Source organism: Pagrus major, chromosome 17, assembly GCF_040436345.1.
Source record: "Pagrus major chromosome 17, Pma_NU_1.0".
Taxonomy (NCBI): Eukaryota; Metazoa; Chordata; class Actinopteri; order Spariformes; family Sparidae; genus Pagrus; species Pagrus major.
Genome location: NC_133231.1, coordinates 13,623,351 through 13,649,597, shown reverse-complemented (window position 1 = coordinate 13,649,597; position 26,247 = coordinate 13,623,351). Strand labels below are relative to the sequence as shown.

General features: G+C 39.6%; 1 protein-coding gene across 1 annotated transcript in view; it reads left to right on the top strand.

Annotated features, from left to right (window-relative positions):
* Positions 1-26,247, top strand: part of LOC141012013 (collagen alpha-1(XIV) chain-like) — a 132,754-nt gene that overhangs the window by 99,744 nt on the left and 6,763 nt on the right. The window contains exons 37-45 of the mRNA XM_073485393.1: positions 3,151-3,204; positions 5,987-6,082; positions 6,696-6,749; positions 14,008-14,061; positions 19,836-19,889; positions 20,009-20,080; positions 23,442-23,477; positions 25,456-25,522; positions 25,723-25,914. Coding sequence (XP_073341494.1) covers positions 3,151-3,204; positions 5,987-6,082; positions 6,696-6,749; positions 14,008-14,061; positions 19,836-19,889; positions 20,009-20,080; positions 23,442-23,477; positions 25,456-25,522; positions 25,723-25,914 — 679 coding nt within the window. The remainder of the gene's footprint in view (positions 1-3,150; positions 3,205-5,986; positions 6,083-6,695; positions 6,750-14,007; positions 14,062-19,835; positions 19,890-20,008; positions 20,081-23,441; positions 23,478-25,455; positions 25,523-25,722; positions 25,915-26,247) is intronic.

The window sequence follows — 26,247 nt, the reverse complement described above, 5'->3', positions numbered from 1 at the left end:
GGGCTTCTTAAATCACATTTTAACTGCAGCATATGGGCGTGGATAAATGGTTTAATGGTGAAATCATAGCCACTTTTGTGCTAAAACTGCACGCTACAGTCAATGGGGTTTTTAGGAAGGAAGAAAAGGCAGTACCATTCCCCTTGTTAGCACATCATAATGGTTGTTAACACAATAAATGTATTGTATCCCCTGTGGAGGACGATCTTCCAACAGACAGGAAAACTTTCAGAATCCTAACAGACTGTCAAAACAGAGAGTTTCACTGCAAACAGTGGATGTGTACAGAGTGTGCTGCTCTGCTGCTCAGGAGTGTGAAGAAAGCTAAATGAATACCTGGACCTATGGGGATACCTGCAGCAGTGACTAAATAGACAGAAAACTGCCAGTAAAAAGAGTTTTAAAAAAGTTAAGTCCTGGTATCAAACAGGATATATGTAATCTTGTCATAAAATTCGTACCTACACAGGCAAGACAGTATTTTGTCAATCTGAATTATATCTGATGTTGCACCATCATCATCCGAAACATTGTTGTGCTTTTCCTCCTCACAGTAATTTCTGTGTTTGTTTTCACTGTCAGGCGCACGTCTTTTCCTGTCTTGCACAGCAGCAGGCCTCTTCAGTTTTGTAAATCTACGAGTCATGTTTGAAATAATATTGATTGCCCCAGCTGAATTGCAATCTGTGCCGCCTGATTTGGCACAGGCTCAGCTCAATACTGAACATCAGTCAGCAATCAATCTGACATTAAGGAAAACATGCGCTGCCTGCCATCTCCATTTGTGAAAATTGAATTGTGCCCATGCTGTTTGAGATCCAAGTGTTGTTTAAAAATGTAAATTTGCCTTCAGCGTCAAATTGCTCAGTTGATAATAGCGGTGGTGTACTTTTTTTCTGTCACCATTAAAGGCCCGTTAAAAATCCAAATGCAATTATTTGTATTGTTGCTGTTGGAAGCTAATTTCAGTTTCTCTGCAGGTTTCGCCCGACCTCGAACAAGTCATGGGCTCACATTGTTTGCAAAAATCCATTTAAAATAACTTGCAGAGACAAATTGCTAAATTGATGAACATAATCAATCATTTTCAATTGCACATGTACTTTTTTTGTGACATGACAAAAGTATCCTGCTTCAATTCCTTGGCTGAAGTAAAATGTTGCCGCTCTGCCGCCATATAGAGAATTTAAAGGATAGCCTCTGTGTTTTATAAGTCTACTAATTTAAATTCTCACATACCATTTGAGAGTTGGTTGTTTGCTGTAGTTCTTCCTCCTCTTCACTCTGGCCTTTAAGCAGCATTTCCCATCATTACTCCCCTGTTTATGGATGCTCTCTGTGCAAAAATGCATTTCAGTCTGGCTGAAAGTTATATCAGGGTTGCGTGGGTATCTTTGTCCTGGCTGCCGTCTGAAGGTTTATTGTTGCCAGCAAACCTTTGTTCGTCCACCACAAAGTTTTACTCCACAGCAAAGAAAACACTATCCAGGAAAGATGGTAACGTTGGAGGATACCCACTTGATTTGCCTGACTCAAATTATTGAAGCATCATTAGATTTGGTTGAATTATTTTTGCACAAGAACCCTTTTACAGTGTAGTGGGTCACTCAATGGTCTCATGGCCAGTATAGATCAGAACATACAGTACACATGGGCACATGAGTTTCATATTAAGATAGACTTGAAAGATCTCTCCTTTAACAGAAGTGGAAACAGGTCTCAACCATCCTGTTAAACTGATTAAGGGCTCGTGTCCATATAGCGTTTTTTTTTTCTGACAGAGAGTGCTTGCAGGGCAGTGAGGAGCGCTATGATGAAGCATCTGTGAAGTGCATGTTGGTTTAGGAGGATTAAGAGAAACATTGATACTACTGTATAAGAGTAGCCAAGAATTTAACCAAGGAAGATCCCCATGAACCAAACATACCTAAGAAATTCCCAAAGTTAAACACATGATTATCCTGGTGCACCCTTCCTTCAACTGACCCTAAATAACCCATATCTTCAGTTAAGAAACTGGTGGTAGACACAGCTTATATCGCAAAGGGTGATAAAAGCACAACACTCACCAGCAACATTCATTGTCTGGGTGATCTGTTCCCACAATTGGGGTTTTCTGTCTCTGTTAGGATAGTTTCTGTCTGACATATCATAAATCTTAGCACAGGCAGATGCAGCCAGAAAGCGATTCTCCTCTGTTTCCTTGATAAGGCTATCAGGATGACCCTGGCCCCATCTAATATATGATTGGTTCCCTGAAAAGGTAGACACCCCGACGCCTTTCTAAAAATTTCAGAGATTATCAAGAAGACACGCTCAGAGCACTAAAAAGTTGTAGTGCTTTTTCTCCTCATTGGGGACAATTTAAAAACCACACTTGGCACAGAAAACAAAAATATGGACATGGGGCCTAATGAATACTGCAAGCTGTTTATATTAATCTTCTAAAAAAGTGGGAGCTAATGAGCCCTGAGTCCTGGTAAAGCAAACAGACAAACCTCAAACTTGTGTTAAAAACATTTTTCATTGGGTTAAATTGAGAGAAAAATTTAATGACACAGGTATTACATAATATGATCGAGAATCTGGTATAGAGACACATATGATGATTCCATTAGGACTGACCTCTTGCTTTCCCACATCTGTGTGTCTCCTCTCATTTTCTTGCAACCATCCCTCCTGTCCCCTCTGGCTAAATAGGAACTACCTAGTCGCCCCCTCGTTCCCATGAGAGACCTATTTAAGCAAACACAGGAAGAGGATGTATCCCAAATGGGCCAATGATTAGCAGATGTGTGTAGTTCAGTCTCGGATAAACCTCTGGGCTAGAGGGGTCAGGCCGAGGTTTACAGCTCTAGACTCCTGTTACTTGCAGATGCAGCGTAATAAAGTGTCGATCTCAGAGGAGCAGTTTACAGCACAGATCAGCGTTGGCCTCTGTCCATCAAATTCATAATCCATTCATATCAAAGACTTCAAGTTTTATTAGATTTTTAAAAATGAACTCAGATTTCCTCACTTAAAAGAAGTCTGATGGATAAATATTTTTGCAGAGCCGTGTGGTTCAGCCATTATCCTCTTCGTAGGTGCACAATTTGCAATCACTTATTATGTGCTGATTTTACAATGTGTGTTTGGTTTGCGTTTCAGGGTGGCCCAGGCATAAGGGGAGCCAGAGGAGACAGAGGAGAGTCAGGAGTGACGGTTTGTAAAATGCACTTAATTTCAGAGATCATTTATTCCTCATCACATAGAAAGTCTCAAATAGCATCTATTTGCATCTGTCATGTGGTTGAGTTACTTGTTTCCAACTGCGGGAGAAGAAGCATCACAGTAGTTACCAGTAATGAGCTGGTCAGACTGGAGTGATGTACAGCAGGGACAGGCAATATCATGGGCATGGTTGTGAGCACAAACTGGGGAAGCCAGCATCATTTCCGCAATTTTATGGATGAACAAACTGACCTTGAACCTCAGAAAATCAATATTTCTTTGATGAAAGCTAAAGCCCAACCCTGTCTCGAACTGGCTGCACATTGGATGATTTCACATTTCAAAGTTCAGTCAGATTAAACTGTACATGAGGCAAAAGAGGAAGGATCTCTTTGCAAGTAGAAGCAAATACACCTTCCCTCGTCTATTCCTCCATAGAGAGCCCACAATAGCAGACTTGACTTTTGTTTGTAATACATTTTACTGACAAACTGAACATGCTGGTCCACACCTCTACCCCCAGGGACACCTCCCTTCCAGATTAGAGGATAAAAAGGAAGAAGTTAGGCGTGTGAAGTAACTCACTAACAAAGAGGCTTTTCAACAGCAGCCCACTCAGTCCTTCAGACTGGATGTGAGGCACTCTTGGGCTAAGTGAAGTGGTCATTTTGGAAAGCGTCTCTCAGACTTGGCGTCAGTCTTCCGGCACTGTTACCATTCTGTCTTTAATAGACATGAATCCAACAAATCCTGTCTTGGACTAATGATGAATGATTGGCTGTTGAGTTTGCATCTGCTATAGTTTTGCGATTGGCTGTTCCAAACTGTGACAAACAATCCAGCTGTGGCATTCAGTACAAGGCCTGACACTGTTGGACATTCCTCAATACCAATACACAGTTCTCATGATTGTAATTGAATCTTAGATGGAGGAAAATGTGTTTTCAAGTTTTTATTCTTTGAAAGAAGCATCAGGGGGTCCTGCCACTTCTGCTCAGGCACGCATGGCTGTCAATCAAAATAATAAGGTTGATTATCCCAACCATATGTCCCATTTTTTACTTTGCTGAGTGACAGTGTATCGAGCGCAGTGAATGAAGCGGCCCACCCAGAACTAGAAACTCACTTTAAATTCCCAATAATGAAACAAAGACAGGATCAAACTCACGCAAAGCTTTTTCAGAACAGGCCATGTGTGTTATATTTGATGAGTGTAATTGTGTTAGTCTTGGAGTAAGATGTGGTTTTCTGTCCTGCTGGCACACACATCCTGTACAGTACACACTTATATATTAATACACGCCTGCCAGATCACACTTCAGCAGCTGCAGCCAAGTTTATCTGAATAGTCGGATTATTCTGCTGTGTGAGACCAGCTCCTTCATCAATTCATTGTTTTCAGTCTCAATAATCAGCTTAGATGTGTTACTTGTTACAGTGTAAGCTTTGATTAATGGAAAAAAAAACAGTGCAGTTATTAAAATAAACCTTCAAGTCATTTAAATTTCAGTCATCTGTAAATTGATTCATCCCTTCACGTAGTTTGATATTTATTGTTTGGTGAGACATAACACATTTCAGTCCTTTGTTTATTTTTTTCTCACTCCATTCAAGTAAATCTGATCCAAAGTTTCTTTTGATTGTTTGCATGGATAAGAAAGACATGAAGCCAGTAACTGAACAGTAAAACAATAAATACAACCAGAGTGAAGATCATTTTGGAGCCACAACTGCTGCCAAACAGCGGCGGTCTGCAGGAATTCCTCTTTTCTGACTCCCACTGCAGGAAACCTGTCTGCAGCTCGTACACATGGATCAAATAAACCGCCACACTGGTACAACCTGATTAGATATGAAAGTACAGGTGTCTAATTCTGTTTCCTGTAGTAGATCTCATCATGGTAGAAAAAGACCCCCCAGGCATGTGGTGATGATGTTGACCAGAGTTTGTAGCTTTAACTTGATGGACGTTGTATGTGTTGAGTAGATGCTGCTTTGTAGGAAATGGGCAGTTAACTCAGGGGATACAAGCATAATATTTTCATATAATTAAATTAAACAATCTTTATGTTTTTGTTAGAGAGTTGCAGCTTTCAGGTTTCTTATATGTCATTTAAAGTGTAATGTTGGTACTACATTGCTATAACTGAAGAGTAGAGGGGTTGAGGATTTGCACAGTGGTGATAATAATGAGTGGATTCACTAAATGATCCATTGTGCTGACAAAACCTTCTCACATTAAGTTCCATTTATGCCATTTTTACATGGGGTAATCTGTATATGGTATTTTAAATGCAGGTAAACCCACTAAAAATAATATTGACATCTTGTTTGTCATGTTCAACGTCACAAACGTGACAGAAAACTGGGAACAAGAAACCAGCTTGGAGGCTAGTGGCAATGTTGTGGTTACTTTATTAGACATTTTACCTCAGTATCTCTTTCAAACTCAACGCAGACTGAACAATGTCAGAGTGCTGCTTGAACAGAGACCGATGAAAATCTATTCAGGCGCCAACGTCCTTAACGTTATAGCATTGTGCCGGACAAGCGTCGCGTCAATCTGGGTGTCATGTTTCCATGACTGCGGTAAAAGCTGGAGCTTATAAACACTTGTCAGACGTTAGTGGCCGTGGCTTTGGAGTTTTTGAGCACATCACATGATCTTCATTTGGAGTTTGCTCAGTTGGTATGGGACTTGTAAAGGATTTCTTGCCCATATTGCTCAAAAATGTGCCTTGAAACACTGAAATCTATTGTGTTGTTTTCACAGGGACCTCAGGGGCCAGTGGGAGAGATTGGCCCTCCTGGACCCTCAGGGCCGCCTGGTCCTCAAGGACCCAGTGGGCTCTCTATTCAAGGGCCCCCGGTAAGACTTTGCTTGTGTGTGTTTTTGTGTGCATACTAAAAGGCAGTATAAAGTGTCACATCTTGGAAATTTCCATAATTACATGATAATCTCATCATTAACATACTGTAAGCATAATTTAGCTCTTTAACTGCTGTTTAACTCTCCCTCTCACATTCAACAACTGTGGCTCTAATGTTGAGGTGGAATATGTTTGTGATAAAATGTCCAGAAGAAAAACTTTTTTTAGAGATTAAACTGTTATAGGAAAGAAAACTTCTGTTATTCCCAAGCGTCACTGCTACATTAAATTACAATGGAAACATTGTCATAAAACTTGTGCTGTTTGCCATTTCGCTCCCACCTGTCCCCAGTAAGGTCACAAAATGTGTGCAATTAGAAACAGACTGTCAACCACCTGCTGCTATAAACTGACTAATGTTGACATATGTCTCAAATAGAGTAAACTCAAGTAGAGACCCAGACACTCAAAGGATCTTGTCCACAGCACACTGAAGCGTTCTGTGGAGGCCCAGCATCTTATTAAGATAACTAATGTTGGTTTTCCCAGTTCTTCTAGCTATCGGTGTGACCACTGGTCAGCTGAGATATAGTGACATTGTTTGTTTTACAGGGTGCTGCTGGAGAGAAGGGAGAGAGAGGAGCGATCGGTCCAGCCGGACAAATGGTAAGACAACATTTACCAAAAAACTGACATAATAGTTAGACACTGAGGTGAAGTGTGTGTCGGGCGACAACATCGCAAAGGAGAAGGAACTATGTTGCAATCTGCCTCACATGCAGTGATTTCTCCCTCTGTTTTCGTCTTGGCCAAATAAGCTAAGCAAACCCAGCTGTGTGTGCGCGTGTTTGTGTTTGTGACTGTTTATAAATTGTTCTCCTCTGTGCTTATGTTTGGAGAATACAAATGAGTGCTACATCCATTATCACTGAGGTGCCACAGGCCCTGCAGGCTCACAAAAATTAGACCTGGTGCCCTATGAAGGCATATTTCTGTAACTTCAACCTATTTTTATTATCATATGACTCTCTTCTCTTTATTTCTAAATACACATAATTTTTTCTAAATATATTTCTTTGTAAAAGAGGTTATTTATGTAATTGATTTTACAAAAGAACTGCTGCTGAAAATGCTTTTTTCTTCATGTGGACTAATTTTTGAGGCGAACACTGTGGGAAAAAAAATACTTATTATTCTGCTGTAGCTAGCTAAGCTTCTGACATGGAAATGTGTTGGTTGACTTGTTTATAAATAATAAATATGTGGGGGTGCCATAGAATGGCAAATTCATTCATTTATTCATTCGTACTGTCCTAAAGGCAAAGAGCAGTATCTACAGAAGCAGTACGGTTAAGAAAGAAGGTTTTGAAATTTTCAGTCTGCTCGACAAAAAGCTAGTAATGCCTTAATACCTTTTTAGGCTGATTATTCAATGAAAAGAAACCATTCCCACAGCACCTATGTATAAAAGGCCTACACTGAAAATGCAAAAAACATAGTTTGACTTTGAATACTCTTCAGGGAAAAGCAAGAAGAAAATGCAGTATCAACTCGTACAAACAAAATGTTTACTTTACTCATGGAAAATAACAATCAAATAAATAACCAGGATGCCATTTCCTTAAAATGGATATTTTGTATTTATAGATCAAAATCAGTAAGTAAATTAAGCTAGGCTAGGCTGCCCTAGCTATATCATCAGCTAGATTTCAGTTGATATATATGTCTAGTTGGTTGTTTCTGAGTGCAGAGGCTGTTTTCACTGAAATTCAACATATTTATATGCTAGTTTACGCCAAAAAATTCATAGTCTATTTGAAACCAAATCTGTTTTTACTGCATTTTGGCTCTGCTGTGACCACTTTCATTTTGTATCAGGATTACTACTCATTGCATCCAAAGAAACACAGATTTATAGATTAAGATAGATACACAGTAGATATGAATCTTATCTTAATCAAAACTTTTACATGCAGCTAAAATATTGCACAGTATCATATCTGTGTTAATGAAATAGTGATAGATCAGGAGAGGGAGGAGATAAGGGAATATATAGATGAGGTTCATGTAGCACTGTGTGTGTGTGTGTGTGTGTGTGCGTGCGTGCGTGCGTGCGTGCGTGCGTGCGTATGTGCGTGTGTGTGGTTTGTTGCTGACACACACACACACACACGCACACATGCATGTGGACACAGACACAGAGCTGTCTAATTGAATCATCGAGATGTGAAAAATCATTACCAGCATCTCCATTACTGGGCAGTGAACCAACCAGAGGTAACAGTGAGCTAATTTAATGGTGTTCTACTGGGAGCCAGTGTTTTTACTAACTCAGGAGAAATCTTTAGTGTTCAAGGAAGACTTTGTTATTGCACATGTCTGTTTTTTTTGGCTTTTTTTCCCCTAATCCTGTCGGGATTTTTAATACATGTCTATAAAAACATCTTTCTTGACACATTTCACTGCTGGCAAAACACGCTTGTTGCTGTTACAAACAGTAGCTTTGGCCTGCCTCAATCCTTCACACCCTCACATCTGTTAGTTATTCTGCTTAATCACTCGTCTGCTCAGGTTGACGTTGAGTAGAGCTATGCTGGGAATTATGTAACGTCATCAAACACAAGCTACCATTTTTTTTTTTAAATCGTCCCACCATCACAGGCATATCTAGAGTGTCAATCAAGCTCAGTCTATACACACACACCCACACATCCACACACAGCCCTGAGAGGAGATCTTATCAGGCTATTGAAGTGAAAACACCTGTGAGAGTTTACCATGAGTGTGTGTTTTGGGCTTTTAATCTGTGCTTGTTTATTCCCACTAGACTACTGAGTTAAATATTAAAGGTGTCATTGAGGTAACATGATTAAGTGTGAAAAAAACTGCTTATACTACTACAATACTACTGCAGTTCAAAAGGGACTGTATAATACGCAGCAAAATACACTTAACTATGAATTGTAAATGCTCATTATAATAAATAACAGCACAGACTAATAGGGGATGGGTGTGTGAAGACTGAGCTGCAGTATATCTCATAAGGCAGTCTTACTTTTAACAGCACTAGTACATGAAATATGCCTTGGCTTACTATGTTGCAGAGTGCACCCTGCCAGATAATATTAATTCATCTCAATCAGTTTTACTGGCTTGGCCCATTACCCTGTTATCACCGGGTTTGATCATCAAAATGTCCTTTAGAGCTTAAATCAAGAGTGCAGAAACAGATATTATGCACATGTTTCCTTACTACTTTCTTGTAATTTGTTGTAGATGTCACAAGACTTTTATTTTGATGAATTTACTTTAAGTGATTAAAGTGGAAAACGTGGGAGCCAACACCCCTAAAAGCTCTTTCAGCTCCGTCTCAGTCACACACAGAGTGAAACTAGATCCTGATGTAGCACTGTCGTAGAGATAGTGCACATCTGTCCGACAAATACGTTTGCTTTCATCAAGCTTATGAACTAAAATTGTCACCTGGCCACCTTTCCTAGATGGATTTTTTTTCCTTTAGAAACTCCACGGAGGTTTGATGTGAGCAGGAACCCTTTTAAAATCACAGTATTTTTCAAGGTGCATCAGCTAGTGTTGGTCATCGCCATGTTTCTGAGGACCTGAGCAAATTAGATAAGATGGTGGGTTGTGTTCTGGCTCTGAGCCCAGATTCACAAGAGGATGTCAAGAGGTGCTAACCAATCTGACTTTTAGCTTAAGTCTGGCCTATAATGGCGTTTTGAAAGTATACTCATTTATTTAATATGTATTATGGCAATGTTTATGTCAGGAGATGGCACCTAAAATCCCTAGGAGGTCCTGATCTCTTTTTTGTGAGAGCTTTTCTTTTCCTCTTCTGTCTTTACAAGCACTATGATGACAACCTATTAAATGTATTTTCCTCTCGCATCCTGGGATGAGCCACCTCAACAGTGATATGTATAGGGATAAGAAATTCCATTGGACAAATGGATAAACTCATTTTGAATTCATTACAACCAGATTTTGCTTCAGTCAGGCTCTCCATATGGAGCTGACAGTGCAACATTTTTGATTTTGAGAGACAGCTCCCGCACACAGCCTTAAAGAATGCTATTATTTTCTTTTCCACGCCAGAGCACAACTTGTTACAGTCACTGCTCCCATCTGCCGATCACAGATCATTTTGAACTGATGCATTGATCTACCGTCACAGCACACTGTACTTTGATGGGATGGTCACCTTCTAATGGTCTCCTTTAATAAATCAAAACTTAGATGCCTAAGGATGGTGCTGCATTTTATCTTTGATAAAGGTCCCATAGTATGCTCATTTTCAGCTTCATACTTTTATCTTGGTAGAAAATGTTTATATGCTTTTATCTTTAAAAAACACAGTATTTATCTGATACTTATTTCTTGGTCAGCAGTCACAGGCCTGAGCAGGCGCTGCCCACCATGTTTCGGCTTCATCTCTCCCAGTGACTTTATCATTATGACATTATAACCTTACGGCTGTCCTGACCGCTGGTTTAACGTCACAGTTTCTGTGTCTTGTGTTTTTTGTGTTTTGATACTTTCACATTAGTTAAATAGCACCTAGACCATAAGACATCGAAGTCTCACTTTATACTTACTCAGTTTTGTTAACATTTGAGGCTAGATTTAATGGCTGGGTAGTAATGCAGATTAGTTACTTAGTATTCTCAAAATCTTTTGTGTTAAGTTTTGTGTGTTTTGTGTCCTAGTGATGTGACTACATTTGACAGTGATGATAATTACAGTAGTACACTGGACAGGTGTTCATTGTAGTGCTGTTGCAGATAAATAAACAGTTTTTTGGCAGCTGTAAAGACATTTTATTGTAAGGCTGTTGCTGATAATCATGTGCCTGATGACTACTTTGTTCTTTCAGGATTTTTTTTCCATTTTAGCCTCTGTTGTCTGGCACAGAGAATTGCTTGAATTAGTTTCTTTTGTTGAGGGAGTTGTGAATTGATGAGACAAGAATTCAGCCGCTGATTGGAAATGTTTCAGAATTTCTAGCAAATTTCTAGCACACCTGTTTAATTTTCTGCACAGTTTTTCTCAGAAGAATAGAAAAAAGCAATAACCTCTTCTTGGGAGGAAAGAAACAACTAGTCTCTGAACCAGCTCAACGAGAGCTGCAACACTTCCTGATGCAGCAGTATCTCGCCCCCTCTCTGCCTGCATAGTCCTATTAATAAAAGCTGGCAGTGCTGCCCAGTGCCGCACTATGTTACCGGGTAATAATGTGTTTTGTCAAAGGGAGGAATATAAATGGGTGTGTGTTTGCGTGTGTGTGAGCGTGTGTGTGGCTCAGTGGGGGAATATTGTAGCTTCCAGGGCCCTGTTGTAATATACGAGGGACCACAGAGAATATCACTTCTCTAAAACATCAATTACGTCTCTCGCTCTCTCCTTCCCTTTTCCTGTTTCTTCTTCTTTTCCTTCTCTCTCTCTCTCTCTCTCTCTCTCTCTCTCTCTCTCTCTCTCTCTCTCTCTCTCTCTCTCTCTCTCTGTCTGTCCCCCTCTCTCTCTCTTTCTCCCTCGCTGCAGTAAATACAGTATAACCTTGTCATCAGCGTCCCCTCCACCTCTGTTTCAATTTGACAGTGAAAAACGCAGCTGCAATGAATAGCAAACACACAGTGTGTGCTTGTGTTCATGTGTGCTCGTGCCTCTTTCTAATCTCACTCAAGTTTCATTTTGTTTGTCAGTGTGTGTTATCAAGTAATATTTTTTGTTTGTCTGCAAGAGGAACACAGTGTGTGTGTGTGTGTGTGTGTGTGTGATAATAACTCAGACTTTGCCTCATACTTAAGATCTTCTGCAGATGTATGTAGTTGCCCCTCTTAGCCTCCTGTCTTACTCTCACTTAATCTATAGGACTCAAGAAAACTCACAGCTGTGTGTATGTGTGTGTTTGTGTGTGTGTGTTTGTGTTCTGCAGTAAAGCAATCCCAAGGCTAACGAGTTTAATCAGAGTCACTTGTGCACTTGAATTCTTTGGCCTTTCTGCTCATTATTCTCAAGTCCTGCTTGAGAGGCTGTACAGGAGTGTGTGTGTATTTGTGTGAAATTCTTTTGCTGGGAGGCTCCATTGTAGAAAACAGTAAATGAATACATATAAGGTGTATAAATATGAAAACAGAGTATAATAGCAACAAAGGGTCTAAAAGCAATTAAAGTTATGAAGCAATACAATGTATTAAAAGCAATAAATGTTAAAACAGAAATGAAATGGCAATAAAAGGTAAACAGCAATAAAAGCTATTAAAAGCAATAAGACGGGCAAATCCAATCATTAATCAGATATCGCACAGATCGTTTGATTGCAATCACCTAATAAATCTTGCAATGTTTTTTTTAAAGCATTTATTAACTTTTGATAATAAATACTTAATATTTCAGAATGATTAAAACTGATCAGATGTGTTATAATTGTTGGCAAGCACATTGATAAATATTTTAAAATGTACTTATCTCCACTTATAACGGCATTATAGTGTGTTAAACATTTATTAATAGAGACTTCAATAGAGACGACTACGGGCTAGCTGTCCCTCCACCGTCACTGCTTAAAGTCCCTAATTGTTTGCATACTGCTCAAAAGGTTTTAGATAAAAAATCTTCTGATCCTTTTTATCCAGTCATTTTAGCGTGTAATGTGCTCTCTTTAAATTTTGTTTATTAAAACAAGAAACAAGAACAATTGAAATACCCTTTAACTGCAGCTGCACTGGCTTAGTCCCTGCTCCTTATGTGTGTGTTTTGGAGTTTGTAGGCGCATGTGTGAAAGTGGCAGGAGAGCTGTTATTGCTGATATCTTGGGAGATTGCACATCAGCCAACATCTAAACAACAGCACATCATTAATCATACGAGGCCCGTCCTCTGCGACCCCTGTCCTGTAATTTGTTGAACCCTTAACAGTGTTAACTGTCCTGTTTTATGAGCTCTCCACTAATGCTGAAGTGTAGAGATAAATCACCTCAACACTTAATCCATGACTGTATTTTGGAATCTGCTGTGTGCGTTGACCTGCAAAGAGGTGGATGAAGGGGAAATGGGGCAGGAGATGGAGCACGGCAGGGTGGCCTGCTGGTGGAGAGAATCATCTGTACCCTAAGGGTTAGAGGTTTCGTTCTTTCCACCAATCAAATTAATGTTCACTGTTGTCAAAGCATCGTTAAACAAGACAGAAAACCCTAATCTGTTTTGACCTCTGGTTGAATCATTGACTGTATAAAATATGGACAGAGCTCTCAGGTCTGAAAAGTGAAACCCTAAACCTGCATTTTTTTTAGCTAGCAGGGCGAGACTCCACTGGTTTAAAAAAAGAAGTCTGATTGAATGTAACATTATGAGAAAATTATCCTATTTCTCACTTTTATTTTATTTTTATTTATTACCTCAGTAAACAGCTCCCTAATGAGTTTATTGGTTTAATTATTAAAGTCTTCTTAGCACAGTATGATGTTTTTATTTTCTAAATTATGGTACCATTGAGAGAAAAAATAAATGCTTAAGCAGGGAATGCTGTAGGGCATGACCCACTACCATAGCTCCACTCTCTCATCCAAATATGGTCCCTTCTGGCACCAATAAACCAAGATGGCGATAGTCCACAAACCAACAGGTGACGTCACGGTATGTTTACACTTTGAATGTGTGTATGTAGTTTAATTATTATTAGGAAAAAAGACATCCCTGACACCTGATCTGAACAAATGGTTGTCATGACTGAGAGAAACATGAATTTATTTTCGACTGCCGTCACATAAAATTCACTTTGGCAGTTCTAATGCTGCTTTTCTTCATTTTATATCTTTACTAAATTAACATGGATGTGCAGTACTGTATGTGAAGCACGGTCAGTGTTGTGATGGTGGTTCAAACCTGCTTGTTTATGTTTTGTTTAGGGTGTTCCTGGAAACCCGGGCTCCCCTGGTAGAGACGGCCCCCCAGGAGCAAGGGTAAGATACTACACTTACATTACCTGTACTGGTTACTGTTACACGGTGTACTTTAGTAGTTTTTGGGGATATACAGTGTAGTATAATGATTTTTGTGATGCATACTATATCTAAAAAATGGACAACACAAAAGATACACACAGTAGTACGTCAACTCTCATGAGAAAATATTAGCAGTGCTTTTCCAGCTGTGTACTGTATCATGTCCAGCTGTGTTTGCCTGTTTGGTTTTATGTCTCTTCATAAAAACTGTCTTCTCCAAGAATGTAGCACAGTATAGCCTACGCAGCTTTTGAACACAATATTCACAATAGATGAGATCCCATTCATAAAGGCTCTGTGATAGCAGCTGGCTGTAGTTGATGCTGACAGAGAAATCAGGCCTTACAATACCCAACTGGGTTGTAAATACCAAAACAGTAACGCAGCCAGAGCTTAATGTGTCAGCAAACAGAAAGAGGAGGTTTTATCCAAATATGTAATATGATAACAGAAGAGTTTGGTCCTGGCCGAGCTCCTGGTGAGGTGAAAGACTCCACACATAATCCATCTGCTGTCTCTTTGTTGGCTGACAGGCGTCCAGACGCTCAGCCCCTCAGTGCTAGTTTACAGAAGAAGCCATGTGTGTAGTTTGCTGGCTTGTCATTTGGTTTCCTTCAGGACACTTGTGCATTGGCTGTAGTTTCTTCTCACAGTCCCAGCTTGGATTGGAGTTCATGAACTTTTAACAAGGAAAGCACTTACTCATATTCTGGTTTGGAGTAATTAAAAGTGCCAATAACAACAACTAGCAGTGTTTACATGGACCCTACTATTTCACTAATAATCAAAATAATACACCAATCAGAGTAAAAATGCCTCATGTAACAACCTCAATTGGAAGAGAATGGCCTGATCTGACCAGTTCAGAAGGAATTTTCAATTGGATTGAGAGCTGCAATGTAAACCTTTGATAATTCATTCAATAGGAGTATATTAGCAGCTAATAACCATGTAAACGCTTAATCTGATTGTTTCTTTCCAGTTGGAATAAATGTATTTTTGCTGCATGTTTGATGTGAATAAGTGTCCGTGCAGTTAGTTTGAAATTACATCTGTGCTTAACTCTTCTTTGCTTTCCTCCATGTTCTTGTATTTGTTGTTCTGAAGTGTGTGATTGAGATTTCTGACTATTACTGCCTTAAACAAACAAATGCATTGGTGACAATCTCCACTTGGTTCAAGGATATTGCTAATCTAGCCACTAGCTGCTGTCTTTTATTGTCAGCCAGCACACTGACTGCAGACCTATTCAACTGGAGGCATGTGGGCCAAATATGGTCATTTGTCAACCTCATTATGGGTTAGGGTTTTAGAGTTACGGTTAGGGTTAGGGATCAGTGCATTCACTAGTTATGTCTGTTGCTAAGCACAAAAATACAGCCCAGGCTGTTTAAGCAGTGGGAATTCTTGAGAATCCAACTGACAACCTACTTATAAGATTGAAAAGGTGCACTTTTAATGTCATTTTTTCAATTGTGAAAACTAATAAACACAGTGGAAGAAAAAATAAAAGGTGCATTGGTTTAAGACATTTAAATTCCAAGCTTTACAGGTCAAAAATAGGGAATGTAAAAGTCTGGCACCCTCGCACTTTTTTATCCAATCTGGCCCCTCTAAAAGAGTAGCTGAATAGGCCTGACTGTATGCATCAAGTGACAGTGACCACAATGCTGAAACCAATGCAGTAATTAAGGTATAGTTCCTCTAACGGCTACTAAAGAGCTCAAAGAACACTCTCCAGGAAAACTCTCAAATTTAAGAGTTGGATGAAAGTTTGACCTCTATGTTAGCAACATTTGTTCAACTCTTTTCAAGCGTATAGTGATTTGAGGTATGAAACAACAAAATGCTGAAATACTAAAAAATCCAGGGTTAAAAATGAAATACTGGTATTCAGTCATAGGAACATTTCTTCATCAGAGATTTTATTTTTGTTTAGGATATGAATAGATTTTTGCCGCATTTCTTTTAAGTGGCGAGCCTTTCCTTGTTGAACCATTATCTACGCACTTGAGCTCCTTGTAGGTGTAAGCGGGGTTTTGTCGTTCCAAGATTCTTTTGTTATTCTCTGGTAAACACCATCTGTCAGTGCCAACCCAGTCAATCCGATTCTAAAGAAAAAAGTGCCCACCTGTTGTTCACTTCAGGTTTATTTTTATGACACAATTTACAAAGCCCTGTTCAGTAGTTCAGTAAATCCAGTCCTCGTCAGATTTTAGAATTGTAACACAGCCACGCTCACAGAATACAGTGCATGTTTATTAATGTAATTGCTGAGCGTAATCATGCAGAATTACTAATCAAGGAGCACTTTAAGCTGCTATAAATTGGGAAAGAAATCCCATTTTGCAGTACTGATTATGGCAGGCCTCCCACATCCCTATTTCATCGAAATGCTACAGATCTGTTTTGTAGTTTATATTTGTGCGTGTTGACGAGACTGTTAGAAAGAGAGCTCCACAATGGTTATGTTTGTAGAATTACAAAGAGCTAATTATAATTTAGTTTCCATACACGAAAGGAGGAAACATCATGAGTTAGTGCTTTTATTCTGCAGCGTCACACTCTTATGTTTCCAGCAGTGTAGCTCAGGCTGAACTTTTTTTTTTAAAAAGCAGATGCATTGAAAGCAGTAGGGAAGGGGACGCAGTGAATACTGATAAGAATCAATTCACAAGAGGTTATCAATGCTACAGCAATTTCTGCTATCACTACTTCTTTGACAGCGATATAGAAAGTAGAATATGGCAAATTGAACAGTAATTATGAGCAAGAAGCAGCTTTTAAAAATGAATGCAACTAGTCTGAATCATCTGATTTTCACAAAGCAGAACAGGGAAAGCACACTGTCCTTTTTGAGTCGCAGTACAACTTATCAACATCACACAAGTCCTCTGGGCATACACACTGTACCAAACTTTTTGTGAGGTGTAAAAGAGCCCAAAAAAAGCCTGGCTTTGTGCAAAAAGAAACACAAGTCTGGCCAAAACTTTACTGCAGAAGCACAATAGCAACTATCTCCTGGGTACTTCATAAATACTATTTGTCCTATACTGCAGTGAAATGGAACAAGAAGTGCTATAAATATTTATTTTGCCATTGATGCTTGTATTACTGAACTTTTTATTTTAACTCCAAACTGAGGAGATCTATCGTCTTCCCCCACGATACAGGCTCATAAAAACAATCTGTCATATCCATCAATCTGGCTCACAACTTTATTATTTAAGATACACTGATGACTTATGACTGATGAATTATCCAACACTGAGGAGGTGCAGCTCTCATCAAAATTTTACCCACACACCCAAGCTCACCTCACAGCCTCACACAGAAAGTTAAAATAAATAAAAAGTTTGAATCTTGTTAATAGAGGTTACGCAGAAAGCACCTGCAGTTTGTTTGGTGGTATTTCAGTATGCATACAAAATTCTGAATTCGATTAGCCTCACCAAAGTTTCTTCGACTATAGGTCAGTCTGTAAACCTGTTGCAGCAGCGATACATTTTCATGAGCCTGACTCCTGTGAGAGAAGGCAGGAGGATGAATTTCTTATTTCTCAAACAGAAAAGTTTGATTACGTGTGGATCATAATACAGCCAATTTTGGGAGTGTTTATAGTGCGACACCAGGCTGACTCTTGTCTCAAAGTCACATCCAATGCTTGTTTGCTTCACAGTGTGATATTCTGTAACGTTTCTCTGTCTTTAGATGGTGATTCTTCTTATTCCAGATGTGTTACTGCTCAGTTTGAAAGAATTTCAAAGTAGAAAGCGTGTGATACCGTGAGACTTGAATACTGGGAGGAACTAAAGCCTCCAGAGTCTCATTAGTGGGTTTTCCCGGGCGCACATTTACTGTGTGACACCGGAGTGACTCTCGCAGAGAGCCTTCTGGTGTCACACACTGGCTCAGCTTTTCAGAGTAACACAAGAAGAACACTTGGTTTTGGTATTGTTATTTGGAAAGTAAAGATCCCTGCGAGAATTTAACTGAGCTTGATGCTTTAGCTGTTTTGGGGAGCATTTAGGATGTAACTCCCTGAGGGAATTTCCTACCCCAACATGTGGAGTACATGTGCTGTCCTCTTTGTGTTACTAAATGGGATTAGAAAAACTGTAAAAGCGAGACACGTCCTGAATAAATCCTTAAGTTATTTAATTGAATAATTGTAGAAAAAACAACAGGTCACAAAAATGTATGCTGATTAATCACACTCTATGATGCCCGTTGACCCGTTATGTCACTGAATATGGCAACCATCAACAATAGCTCTATAAACAGGATGGGAAAAAAAGATGGTGCTGCTGAGGGGAATGCAAGTTCTGCATTAATTTGTGTGCCATTGTAGTATTTCAAGCCTGAAATGTCACCTCAACGCAAAGCACTTAATATAGCAGCTCCGTGGTCAGACCTAGCACAGCCCCTGATGCTACCGCGAGCAACCATGTTGTTTGTTGTTTGGTTTGTCAGCAGGATTACACAAAAACTACTGTACTGATTTCCACATAGATTGGATGGAGGACGGGTCAGAGTAAACCCCATTTTTAAAAATTTCTCAGTGAATAATTCATGGATCTTGATGAAAAAAATCAGATGTATTCTGGTGGCTGGTATCTGTGAGTGAATACAATTTAATGTGGATTCTAGATCTGTTGAGCTTAAATTATGGTTAAGCAGTTATGGGTGGTTTTAAGTTTAAGTTATTGATTCAAGGCTATTGAGGCTTAATTGAATTAAAGGGGGACGTTGGGCCTTAGCGGAGGTATGTGCTCTACTGAGTGTCTTTCTAGTGTCTTTTTTTGTTGTACCAACTTCAAAAAATGTGATAGAAGTTCATATATTATATTCCTCATTTGGCTGGGGACCCCTACAACCCACTTGAGGACCCCTCAGTTTGAAAACCACTAATATATGTGATTAATTCAGATTAATTAATTATCAATTATAAGATATTATTATAAGATCATTTTTTAAATAGCTTGACAGCCCTAATTTAATTCAATAACTAGTATGCTGTGTTCTCAGCTGTGTGGTTCTCAATTTTAGATGCATTTTCTTCTTTCGTCAAAGTTAGAACAGTAAAGGAAGAGTGCCCATGTTGAAAGGGCATCATGCTCCGTGTGACCACAAAGTAACTTCAGACATCCAAGCTAAAATGAAAGGATCAGCTGAACCTCAGGTTAAGCTGTTTTCCAGAAATTCAGCTTCCAAAATATGTATTAATATCACCAAATTAGTTCGATTTGAATGACCCATAAATACTGAGCTACAACAAAGCCATCATCATGCTATTAAATGTCATGTGTGTTCTCTTCAAACCACAGCACGATGGAGACGACATTAAATGAGATTGTTTTAAACACCTCGAGGAAACTAAAATACAGATTGTGAAAAAGCCAAAAGTCAGCAAGATTGCACCTGTGTTCTGTTCTGTCTGTCTAAAAGTAAAAACCAAACATAAAGACTTGATTGGAGGCAGTTGTTGGCAGACTATAGACAGAGGTTGAACAGCTCCCACTAGGCGTAACAGATGCTACAGCTATGAGTTTGGTTTCCATCAGTATGTTAATTGTATGAGAAAATAACATTGCTACTGGCGGTTTAGTCTGCATACTTGCAGGAAATTCCTCAGGCCATTTAGTTCAGGCTTGTGTGAAACAAATGTCAATCTAAATTTATGAAAGTGTGCCTAACATTTAATACAGTGAGTGTCCATATACGTCTTTCAGGGTCTGCCAGGTAATGTTGGACCACTGGGGAGACAAGGACCTCCTGGACCCGTCGTAAGTCTTATTTCTTCTTATTCTCAGCACCATTTTGTCCCTGATACAGGAACTGACTGATCCTTCTGCTTCCTGTCATCTTTCTTCTCCATCTCTTCTTCTTATTGTCTTCCATTCAGGGAACCCCGGGGGCACCAGGAGCTTCAGGACCTGGTGGGTCAGCAGGGTCCCAAGGAGATCAAGGACTTCCTGTGAGTGAAAACATTTCATGTTTGTTGAGGCAGGAGCACGGGACTTTTACATACAAATGAACGTCTTTTACATCAAGCTCTTGCCAAACAAGTATACCCATTACTGATTAAGCCTACACCCTCCAGATAAATCTCCCTGTATGTATGAAGAGGGGGGCAACAGAGTAGGCTATGGTAGTAGACTGTAGCAGTGGACAGAGTAGGTACATGGAGGAGCTTATGGCAGAGAAACCTAGGAGCATCCAAGAAAACTTTCTGATGCTCTGCGTTAAAAAGAATATCGTTGTTCAGAGTAAGGACTCAAAGATAAAAAAGAGAGTAATCGACGGTGAGGACAAACTCGGATTGGAATTGGTGACGCTTTTCTCCTCATGTTGTGAAGAAGATGATACTGAACTTGTCATACAAGAACACTATTGATAGACATGCAACAGAGTATTAACTGTGCACGCTGGGAAAATAGTTTTGCTTGTGACAGTAACACAATTATTTTGATAGTTTGACCTGATCATTACCTCAGTAACCGTCATATAAACAAGGCTAGGAAACTTTGAATGCATGTTTGGTTTTGCCCTGTTCCTGCAAACTAGTCACACATATTATCCCTCTACTGAGGAAAGTTTGACATGATTTAACCAAATGAATAATGAAACAAGGATGACATGAACTCTCCACTACTTCCTCCTCCTCCCTCTCTGATTTCTCCCCTTTCGATGTTTTTCTCACATCATGCCTCTCTAAATCAACAGGAGAGCAACATTTCAGAGCTGCAAACATAAGTTACAGATTTGTTCACATATAAATACAATAGTAGTTTGGTTCAAACGCTGACAGGGAGCTCATGCTTCACAGATTGTTTGCTTTTCTCCTTTTTGTCCTGATCCACTTTGTGATCCCTTTCATGCTAACTGGAAACAGCCTGTTAGTATTGGACACACTCCTCATAATAACAAATGTATCACTGCTAAGTTAGTTTTGCTAATAGGAGCAATGCTTTTAGAATATTCCATAGACAAATCGTCCTACACTTATCTCATGAGGTGAAATTTTAAAGAATAACAGTATGATAATAAATTTGAGTTAGACAGACTGTCAGACACTGCAGAAGAAGAAGAAAGATGTGTAGGTGACACAACACAAGCACAGAAAAGGATGCGGAGGAGAAGATGTTGGGTTCCAAACTTTGTGTAATGCTAACAGGAACAGATGATACTGTGATGTCGGTGACAGCTAATCTAGTCTCGGGTCAGCTCTGCAGGCCAGCAGCAAAGTTTGGCTCAGAGAGGAAGAGCTATAAATCACTTACTGACACTCTCTCCCTCTCTCTCACACACACACACACACACACACACACATATACAGAAAAACTGTGAGAGATCACATCTGTCTCCTCTTGCTCACATTGAAGAACCACCCCATATGAATGTAACACATGCACGGAAACAAAACAGAAACTCTGATTTAACTTTCCTGAGCCATAATCTATAAAAACATCTTAAACTTTTAGTTTCAAACTTTAGCTCAACAACAAATTGCTGATTCCATCCCTGTTCTGCCCCCTGCAACCCTTAGCCAGGCTCCTGCTGCAAGAGAATATTTTTCTTCCTAAACAAGTGGTTTTTTTATCTGAAAAAGCAGTCATTTAAATCTGCAGGGAACTTAAACATTTTGCTCCACCACGTAACAAACGACCTCAAGACATGGAAGTCTGTCTCTACAGTTTTTTTGAGGTGGACACAAAAGTTACCGCACTTCTGCACTGAGAAATGTGTTGAAGGACACGAGATTTAGACCATTTGAGGGTGTAAAGATACAGAGTAACTGCACTTTTTACAATATCTTGAGCTAATGTCCTCGCGTCTAATGTGAAACACAAAACTGTTCTGTTTTTTAAGAATGATGTGATTCATCTGGAAATGTTATGCCATCAAGATCAATATTCATAAAACTGTATAATACAGAACAGAATGAAAGATTTTTGTAGTTTATTGACAGGTGCTTGCAAAGTACACATCTGTATGAGAATCTCCGGTCAACTAGTCCAAGTTGTCAGTTTCAAGTAGGCGTAAAGTGACAGATGTTGCTTGTTTACCTGCTTCACATACCTCTGTGTGTCTGTCAGTGAGTCTGAGTGTGTGTCTGACCTACTGTTTCTGAATCTTGTTTCCAGTGACTGAACCACCTGAGAGTTTTTTTATTTATCTTGCTTGACTTGGGAGCAACATGCCTTGTCTTTGCCAGTTACGAAAGAGAAAAAGCAACAGTCTTCTTGTGACTGTTTTATCAGTCCACATCGAAGAGGAACTGAACGTACTTCCCTCTGTGGATGAACTGTAAAACATTTTGAGTGAAAAAACATCGACTCTGTCCTTTGGAAACACTCTGCACATACAGGCCATTGTGGGAAGATAGTTTTGATGAAATAATAAAAGAAATCAGACTTTTATGATACGTAATCCAGTCTTTTTAAAGCTTAGATACTTGTTTTGGCTCCCACACAGTTTGATTTGGTCTTCTTATGTCACCCTGATAAGACGGGAGACATTTATGTGCCCAGGATGACTCAGGAGATCCAGACAGACACACAGAGGAGGTCCAGAAGAGGACTTTTATTGTGGAGATCTGCACTCCAGTTCAACAGCTATGTCGAATGTTGGCACAAGCTTTCTGTCATCTGCAATATAATATGCATGTGAAATGCCAGGCCTGCACACATACACATTCTCTATCACCAACCCACTCTCACACAAACACACATCCAGCCAGTCAGTCGCTGGTCAAGGACATGTTCCCCCCAAGACAAACAAGCTTTTATTCAAAAGCTGTAACAGCATCAAACTGATATTTATCATATCAGCACACGGCTCTGCAGCCAGGAAATATTTGTCTTTTATTTGCCTCTGGATTACAATGCGTTATACTGTGATATGCATTCACAGGCTTTATGTGCTTGGCAAGTTTTTGCGAGCGCGTGTGTTGTGATCAGATTATTCGTCTGTGTGCATTAAAGCGTTGGCATTGGCAGAAAGCAAATCTCATCCAAGGCACAGAAATTGCTCCCTGTTTATGGGCAACCAAGCTTTGGGACTTTTGCATGTGTTGCCTGTAGGACACAAAGAACCTGCACACACTGTCAAAATTTAGTTATATCAGCTGTTAGATCACAGGAGCAAGTGTGTGTGTGTGTGTGTGTGTGTGTGTGCGTGTGTGCGCGCGCATGTGTGTGTTGAAGAGGCATAAAGGAAGAGAGAGAGATGGAGAGCAATGGGCTGGGGATATTAAAGGAGAGATGAGCATGGCTATTTCTGAGCACATATCCCAGTCGAATGTTTATTCTCCTCCTGTGCTTTTTATGTTCCAGGGTCCTGCCGGTGCCAAAGGCGATAAGGGAGAAAGAGTAAGTCATTCCACTCACTCACTTCAACCACTGTTTAGAGAATATAAGGTTTTACTGCGCCATTTTGCCATGGAAATATTGTTAAACTCAGACTATTACTCACTAATGCTTCACAACCTTGTTTTGAAGAAACATAATCATTCTCCAGTAGACATTTAATGTTTCACATCAGTCTCTTGCACAAACAATCACTTTATTTCTCTCTTTCGCTCCCTCGACCTCATTTAGAGCCAAATCAAATCAGTGTGCATGGTTCATATTTGCAGCAGAGCGGTGTCTGTTCTTTTGCTGACACAGTAGCCAGGCCATCACTGCATAGGGCTTGAGAGACATGCGACTCGCCAGCTTTAATCAGACCTGTAATTCCTCTTTCTGCTCCATTTATCAACTGTTTGGGACATCAGTACGTCTCTGAAGCTAATTTCCGTTGGAAGACTCGACATGAAAGTCTGTTTAAAAACACATAACAGTGTTGTTCGTTTTGTGGGTTATAATCTGGTTAATGTGCATCTTCACCTCATTTCACAGTGTGCTTTATGGTAATGATTGAACAGGGGAAACATTTACGATAAAGCTGTACTCCCTAATATATTTTTGCATTATACACAGTAATAGATGTCAAATCGAATGATGATTCGATGATGATGATGATGATGATGAGGATTAGTACAGGGCATATTACCATCCGTACTGTATATCATATATTAGAAGTGTGACTCTATAACGAGCAACCAATAAAGGCCTAGCTCTGATTAAACAACTCAAAATCAATGTTGTAATGGATCTTTATTTAGAAAGTATATTTCAGTGATTTAATCTTCAATTAACTTGAGACAGATTAGAGAATAATGGTCGAAATCAAAGCAGCATCCTGACATTTCTTCCCTAGAATTGGATCCCTCACTTCCCATAATGCAGCTCTATATCAACATTCATTAGACCTCCTTCCTCTTAAATGTCCACTTCTTTCAAACCCCACACCTCCAGTTTGTAATGCCAGTTTTCTGTTAAACATTTTTAAGTCACAAGCCTGACCCGAGATAACCCTGATGACATCACTATGATGCTAAATTTGGAAAGCTCCTCCAGACCCACAGAGGACATTATACGATTGTTTTCGTGGACTCTGTTGAAGGTTTGTGTGTAAAATTAGCGCCATTTCCCTTTAATAGGGTTTAGACGTTAGCAGTTACAACTTAATTCAGTCAATATAAAAAATGTCCACAACTTTTCAAGTTATGAACCCAGTTTCAACTCTAGTTTCAGGTCACTAGAAGTTGAAAATAAATATCGAGTGGACCTTTTATACATGAAGTTAAAGATTCTTGACCCTCTTCTTTCTCATGTACAGTAGCATCATGTGCTCATATGTAGCACTCCCTTTATAGATCTCCTCAGTCTAAACCAAGACAGATGCCCATGAAGCAATTTTTACTTTGCAACAGCTATTTTACCACACAAGTGTGAGAACGGATCTCTTCAATATATTAATAAGAAAGGGCCTTTACACTGTCTTCTAATAAAGACACCAGTTCAACAGTTCATTTTAATACATTTCCCACTACCAGTTCTACCCATCAACTGCAATAAAAACAAAAGGTTGAATTTAAAAAGTGTAGCTGTTCTGTAGAATATCAGTTCAGTGGAAGCATTATCAAAATCAACAAGGTTATGCCCAAATGTTTTAAAGAATAACAATATGATTTCTATATAATTGTATAATTCACAAATCCTCTCTACTTTGCTGTCATAAGTGTGCTATCTGTAATGGCCAATATAAATATAAGGAGGCTTCAGTGAGTGGAACAAAGGTGGAGTACACTTATTTAAACACCCACAAAACACCCGCCCACCAATTAATCAACCACTGGTCTGGGCTTTTATGCCGCTGTGGTTGCTCTAGTAGAAAAGTGGTGTGTCCGTCTACTGTGTGGTCGCGTAATATCAGACTCTTAATAGCTCCATGTTTGTTCTTCAGGGTGATGTACAATCCCAAGCTGCTGTGCGTGCCATCGCACGGCAAGTGTGTGAACAGCTCATCCAGAGTGAGTAATCAGTGACGTTTACGCATTAACACCAGCATGTTATTAAGAACAATTTATTGGCCGAAATTCTTCTTCTGGCTACACTTCTCTTTTGTTTCATCCTCTTCTCTTCTATTTGTTGTAAAAAACAACAACATCTCAATAAAAAATCAAAATCCAATAAAAACCATCAAACCATGCTCCTCCTCTACCTCTTGCAGGCCACTTGTCTCGCTATAACTCCATCCTGAACCAGATCCCAGTCCAGTCAGCGGCATCAGTCCGAACAGTACCCGGACCTCCTGGAGAGCCAGGTAGGAGAGGCCTTCCAGGACCTCCAGGAGAGCAAGGCCCATCCGGCAGGCCAGGCTTCCCTGGAACCAACGGCCAAAGCGGACGACCAGGAGAGAGAGGTGAGAGTGAGATGTATAAGGATGTGTTAAGAAGTACAGACAGAGTTATTTTCAGAATGCGTGGATGGGAAAAGGAAAAGTATTCTCTGCGATTTCAATACACATATTTCTTATCCTCTCAGTGATATACAGACTGATTCAATCCATCATCATTCCTCGACTGTTTGGATTATGTCTAGACACTCTGAGTACATGCTATTGTTTATATTAGCATCAGAAAAAGTGAGTGAACAAACATTTGAGTTTTTATTAGACTGCCCTCAGTGCAGCGAGCAGGTGCTTGTCAAAACAGGAAAATCTGAAAAAATGAAATGTTAAAAAAAATCTAAGATG